The following is a 7155-nucleotide window of genomic DNA, read 5'->3' on the forward strand; positions in this document are numbered from 1 at the left end:
GATAAAAAGGACCACGGCCGTCAAGAGAGGCGGCAGTCAGCAGCATTCTTGTACCCTGTTAACACCTGGTTTTCTGTGTTTTATGTGAGGGAGGTTTTCCTGTACTATGAAAGTTTGATCCCGCCGCTGACTGCAACACTGTGATTCAGCAATGACTCGTTCGGATGGCACCTGTATTGCATGCCAGGAAGCTTGTGATGATGATATGTCTTTGAAGTGATGTGAATGCAGCTTTCATTATCACGTTGGTAAATGCTCTGGTACAACGGAACAATTGCTAGCAAAACGAAATTTGATAAATGCACATGGAACTGCGCCACTTGTCTCACGGTTAGAGCTCGCAGTAAACAACTAACGAAAGATGGCGACGGCAGCATGAAAGCTATTCAAGACCAGCTAAGTGCCATGAGTAAGAGCCTGACGTGTCTTGCCGAAATTAAGACAAATGTTGACAAGCTGCTGTGAATGAAGAATACGGTAGACAACATCGAAGCCGCAGTTGAAATGCTATCCAGCAAGTACAATAACATTATGATTCAGCTAACAGATCAGGCGAAAGAAATACAGGATGTAAAGAAACGGGTCACTGTGCTTGAGTCAGAGAACCATGGTATCCAGCTCCAAAGTGTACAAGCTGATTTAAATAAACTTGAGCAGTACAACAGACGAAACAACATTGAAATCCACGGTATCAAGCACTCCATGAATGAGGACCTCTTCCAAAAAGTAAACACAATCGCAGCTGCCTTAGAGCTACCGCCTCTTACCTGTGACAACATCGAAGCGATACATCGCTTGCCCCCAAGACCCGGGAAAATAGCGCCAATTATTGTTAGGTTTATCAATAGATTCCAAAGGGACAAGTGGGTGGAACGTAGGAATAAGCTACGATCTGCGACCAACATGCAATCTGTTTATGTCCAAGAGAATCTAACGCAGCAGGGAAGAAAACTGTTCTGGATGGCGCGTATGAAAGCCAAGGAAAAAGCCCACTCCTTTGTATGGACGTTCCAAGGAACTGTTTATGTCAGAAAAGCCGAAGGCCATCCTTCTACCCGCATTGAGTCATTGTCTGACCTTGACAAGATAAAATGAGGACAGTTACCCTTCTTATCGACCTCCATTTATCACTATGGCTGATTACAAATACATTTCTACGCATGAAACAGGGATGTTGCAGGAGTCACAATCCTTGAAATGTGTGCATCTGAATGTGCAATCATTGAGTAATAAATTTGATGAGCTCGAGATATTTATTTCTGAACTGCCGGTCAAAATTGATGTAATGATGCTATCGGAAACATGGCGCCAGGATACGCACGACTATTTCACCCACCCGGGGTACGATCATTTTAATAGGGAAGGCAAACGGGGAGGTGGCGTAGCTATCCTTGCTGGTAGAGACCACAATTGTGAAATGATGCCTCAGTTCTCCACTGTAACTGCAGACTACGAAATCTTAACATTACGAAGTCGTAAATGTTTGTTCTGTGTGCTATATCGCGCACCACAAAGGGATATAGTCCTACTTATGAATGCCCTTGAAACGTTATTTGCGTTCATTAACGATGAAAAATACACTCTCATACTAGGGCGAGAATGGGCAATGTAGTTAATGCTCCTACTAGAGTAACGGGTTCGACTTCAACACTTCTAGACTTGCTCATTACGAACTGCCCCGAAGATTTGATCACCTGCAGTGGCATAATTAACGTTGGTATCAGTGATCACATGCCAGTCTTTATATCTGTGAGATCTCAGCTGAGGACAAATAAGCATCCAGACGTATGGCATAGAACCATCGCGGAAGAAAACCTTCTGGTATTTCGAGAGTCCATTCGTTCAGTGAATTGGGATTCAATAGCGAATATCACTGATGTGGAACAGGCCTATAACGTCTTTCTCTCCATGCTACTCGAATGCTACAATGCTGCCTTTCCCCTGCAAAAGCAATCCGCAAACAAAAAAGCAAGAAGTCCCTGGATGACCAGAGACCTTTTAAAATTATTGCGAAAACGGAATAATAAATATACGCAATTTGTAAAGACCAGGAGCACACAAGAACATCTAGCAGAATTTAAAAAACTGCGAAACACTGTAAACGCTAAGATTCGGCATGCTAAAGCTGACTATATTATAGCAAATTATTTTCTGGTGTCACGAATCAACGAATTGCGTGGTCCAAATTAAACGGCCCACTGAGTACTAGCAGGTCCTCAGGGCCGCCGAGTACCATGCTGATTAATGGTCAGGAATTACATAGTGAGGGGTTAGTTCATTGTTTTTGTAGTGGCCTGAGAGCAAGAAAACAGCTGATCGAGAGGAAGACGAAACGTCGTCAGCTGTTCTCGCGCTCTTCAGCACCAGCTAGTAGGATCAGCTTCGTCTTCGATCGTTGGCCTCGACGGGGAAGCTTCGCTGTCCACGGTCTCTCTCACATGCCCCATTAAACCGTTTATTTCTCCCTGGGCCTGGTATCTCAACTGGCGACGAGCAATGGCGACTCAACCCAGTTTGTCGGGCGACGACAACTCTCGCAGATTCCGCAGTCCAGGAATATTTGACCCGGCCAAGGAAGATTGGAACATGTATCAAGTAAGGTTTGAGGCTGCACTTCGGGTGGCTAGAGTCACCGAAGAGGAAGACAAAACCAATTTGCTCATAACGTCGCTCACCCCTGAAGTATTCAAACATTTATACAACCTTGTTCAGCCACGGGACATTCTGTCCGTTGCATATTCTGAACTCACAAGGAAGCTTGCCGAGCATTACACCCCAAAGAAGTTTAAAGAATTTGAGAGGTGGAAACTTTTTTCAACCCGTCAAAACGAGTCGGAGTCTGTCAAAGACTTTTTGGAACGCCTTTCCGCCATCATCCCTCATTGTGAATATGAAGCAGAAACCGATGTGAGAGCATGTTCTTTATTAACTGCCTTCATTGTGGGACTTCATGATCCACGAATTCGCGCCCGTTTAGTCCTAGAGAAGGGTCTCACGCTTGAAGCTGCTACCAACATGGCTGACAAAACGTTGACCGCAGAAGCCGAGTCTCGCCAACTTCATGCCGAGCAGACCGTGCATAAGTTAGAAAAAAGAAGCGATCATGCAAGATGTTTTCGCTGCGGCAATATTAATCATGACTCGGACACATGTCGATTCAGAGATGAAGACTGCCATAACTGCGGCAAAACTGGCCATATCGCTAAGATGTGCCGTGCCAATCGTCCTTCGAAAGGGAAGAAGAGCTATCGGAACGTGGAGTATGTTTCGGATGTTTTCTTCGCGGGTACCGGTGAAGACAAGTTTGTGACTTGCCAGATAGGGTCGCACGATGTGCTGCTACAAGTGGACACCGGATCGCAGGCCACTCTTCTCAATACTTCTACCTATGTTAGGTTAGGTAAACCCAAGCTGAAACAACCACGGTTCCGTCTTCGGTCTTTCAGCAAAGACGATATACCCCTTCGTGGCCAGACGGAAGTGGAAGTATCTTATGGTGGACGGAAGAGGAAGTTAGAAGTGTTCTTTACTAACATGGAGCACACTAACCTACTGGGTAGAGATTGGATTCGTCACCTGGGACTGGATCTTAATGAGTTGTTCGTCGGAAGTGTTGTCAGGCCTGGAAGTTCACTCGAAAAGGTCTTGTCCAAGTTTCCCGACCTGTTCCAATCCCGTCTGGGGAGGTGCACAAAGGCGAAGGTGCATCTACATTTCAAGGAGGCTGCTCAACCAAAGTTTTTTAAACCGCGTCCGATTCCATTTGCTACGAGGCAAGCAGTCGAAGCAGACATCGAGAGACAAGTTAAGAACGGAGTGCTAACGCCGGTCGACGTTTCGGAGTGGGCTACCCCCATCGTCGTCGTTCCTAAGCCGAATGGGGCTGTTCGGGTTTGCGGGGATTTCAGTGTGACGGTGAACCCGCAGTTGGCTGTATCGCAGTACCCACTCCCTAGGCCTGAAGAGCTGTTAGCCGTACTGAATGGCGGACAGCGGTTTTCCAAGTTAGACTTGTCGGAAGCTTATCTCCAGATGGAGCTCGACGACGAAGCACAGAAGGTCCTTGTCATCAATACGCACAAAGGACTCTTCCGATTTACGCGAATGCCCTTTGGAATCGCCTCAGCACCGGCAGTTTTTCAACGAATCATGGAGCAGGTCACCGCAGGCATACCGTCGGTTGCCTGCTATTTAGATGACATCATCGTCACAGGCAAATCCGATGATGAGCATTTGGACAATCTCCAGCAGGTCTTTAGCCGACTACGCGAGTTTGGGTTTACACTGAAGCGCGAGAAATGTGCTTTTTTTCGGGCCGAAGTGGAGTACTTGGGGCATGTAGTCAACGCACAGGGTTTCCGGCCATCGCCCAAGAAGGTGTCCGCAGTGCTCAATATGCCAGCACCCACGAACGTCTCCGAGCTGCGGTCATTCCTTGGTATGGTACAACATTACGGAAAATACCTAAAATCGCTTGCTGATGTCGTTGCGCCCCTCAATGACCTCCTGAAGAAAGCCGTACCGTGGGAATGGTCTTCGGGTTGTGTGGAGGCTTTTGAAAAGGTCAAGATGATGCTGGTATCTGTGGACGCGCTTACGCATTTCGATCCTGCAAAACCCATTTTCTTAGCCGCAGATGCATCTTCTAGAGGTCTTGGAGCTGTTATCTATCACAAGGTCGATGGCAAAGACATGGCAATGGCACACGCTTCGAAGACATTGACTGCCCCGGAGAAGAACTACTCACAGATAGAGAGGGAGGCCTTAGCCATCATTTTTGGCGTCAGGAAGTTTCATCAGTATCTCTGGGGCCGGAGGTTTGTTCTGTACACGGACCATAAGCCCCTGACCACGATCTTTGGTCCCAAGAAAGGAATTCCTGCGACAACCGCCAGTCGCTTGCAACGATGGGCTTTGATCTTAATGAACTACATCTTTGACATTCAATATACGCCAACTGCGAAATTTGGAAACGCCGACGGCCTCTCTCGTCTGCCTGAGGGTCCAGATGGAGACTTTGACCGAGAGATGGAACGGGGCATCTTCGACGTCTTCCTGACAGAGGTAAACGTAGTGTTGGACCATCAGGTCTCTACCTTACCCATTTCCGTCGAGGATATTGCTGTGGCCACGTCACAGGACCCGGACCTGGCCAGGGTGGCTGCATTCGTTTCCGGTGGTTGGCCGACGCACGTCGATCCCTGTTTGGAAGCGTTCTTTGAACGCCGCACGGAGCTAACGATCTACAAAGGATGTCTGCTCTGGGGGATACGAACGGTGATACCACCCAAATTCCGAAGTCCTCTGCTAAGTCTCCTTCATGAGGGCCATATTGGACAAACAAAGATGAAGATGTTAGCTCGGTCCTATTTGTGGTGGCCGGGCCTCGACAGAGATATCGAAAGGGAAGTGAGAAGTTGTGAGCCATGCGCCTCTGTTGCTGCCCACGAGGTACCGGTGCCACTTCACCAATGGGAGCCCGCAGATAAGCCTTGGGTACGTCTGCATGCCGATTTCGCTGAGCTGAATGGGAAGCACTACCTCATAGTAATAGACGCCTACAGCAAATGGCCGGAAATAGAACAACTGACAAGCACAGCTGCTGAGAAGACTGCTATTGCTTTTTCCGACATGTTCACACGAAATGGCTTGCCAGAGGTTCTGGTCACCGACAATGGTCCACCGTTCACCAGCAAGGAGTTTAAGAACTTCCTTCAGGCAAACGAGATACGTCACGTTCTGACGCCGCCATACCATCCGCAATCGAATGGTCTCGCGGAGAACTTTGTGCGTACCTTCAAAACAGCCCTTCGCCGCGCAGCGCTGGAAGGGACGAAGGACAGTGTTCGTAGTTTCCTGTTCAAGTACAGGATAACCCCGCATGCCACAACAGGGCGCTCTCCCTGTACAATGTTAAATGGACGTCAGTTTCGACACTTCCTAGATTTTATTCGTCCTGGTCAGCCCGATATCTCCGGTACAGTGCGCATGTCGCGCGAACGTCAGAAACGCAACTATGACAAGTGCAGCCGAGACAGGAGCTTTGGGATAAACCAAAAGGTCTGGATGTTGGACCCTGGCAAGAAATCCCACTGGAAAGTTGGTGTCGTTCTCTCCAAACAAGGGTCGGCAATTTACGTCGTCGAAGATGAGCAGCAGAGGCGACACCGCGTACACAAGGACCACCTCAAGTGCCGCCACTCCGTTGATTCCTGGCCTGACCAAGCTTCAGTTCCAGAGGTATTCCGAAAAGACGAGGTTCCTCTTCCCCCTCCTTGCCGCCGAGATCCTCGTCCAGAAGAGGGGAACCAGAACGACTTCCACGAACCCCATGGTAACAATGACGCTATTGCTCCTGGTCATCACGAGCCTGGACAGGTCATGGGCTCAGGAGATGCTGCCACCAGGCGCTATCCTTCGCGTCTCCGGAGAGGCCCCCAACGTTATGGCTACAGCTAAGGTGGGAGGGATGTAGTGGCCTGAGAGCAAGAAAACAGCTGATCGAGAGGAAGACGAAACGTCGTCAGCTGTTCTCGCGCTCTTCAGCACCAGCTAGTAGGATCAGCTTCGTCTTCGATCGTTGGCCTCGACGGGGAAGCTTCGCTGTCCACGGTCTCTCTCACATGCCCCATTAAACCGTTTATTTCTCCCTGGGCCTGGTATCTCAGTTTTAATGCTTACTTTACCTCGGTTGCAACAACGTCACCATGTCCAAATACTAACACACCAAGCAGCGCCTGCGCCGCATCCGCGTTCTTTGCCCCGACTGATCCCTCCGAAGTGACCGAAATAACGCTAGGGCTAAAAAATAGCAAAAGCACAGACATAGATGGCCTGCAGATTGGCCCAGTCAAGTATGTAATCGATCTCCTGTCACCGCATCTTGCGCATATCTACAACTCTTGTTTGAGCAATGGCGTCTTTCCTGGCAGGATGAAGATGGCTAAAGTTACTGTATTATATAAAACGGGCGATCCGAACTTGCTTTCAAATTATAGGCCGATTTCGATCTTGCCTGTTTTTTCAAAAGCACTTGAAAAAATTATTCACAAAAGACTAATGCCATTCTTGAATAAGCATGAGTGCATTGCGAAAGAACAATTTGGGTTTAGGACAGGACGATCCACTGAGCTAGCCCTGTTACATGCTAAAGAG

At 48.4% G+C, this 7155-nt stretch overlaps 1 protein-coding gene across 1 annotated transcript; it reads left to right on the forward strand.

Moving 5' to 3' along the window:
• The first annotated feature begins 2496 nt into the window (after positions 1-2496).
• On the forward strand, positions 2497-6459 carry LOC135385889 (uncharacterized protein K02A2.6-like). The gene has a single exon (XM_064615491.1). It carries the CDS (start codon positions 2497-2499, stop codon positions 6457-6459), a length of 3963 nt encoding a protein of 1320 aa, XP_064471561.1.
• Positions 6460-7155: the final 696 nt, after the last annotated feature.

This window comes from Ornithodoros turicata, chromosome 1, assembly GCF_037126465.1.
Source record: "Ornithodoros turicata isolate Travis chromosome 1, ASM3712646v1, whole genome shotgun sequence".
Taxonomy (NCBI): domain Eukaryota; kingdom Metazoa; phylum Arthropoda; class Arachnida; order Ixodida; family Argasidae; genus Ornithodoros; species Ornithodoros turicata.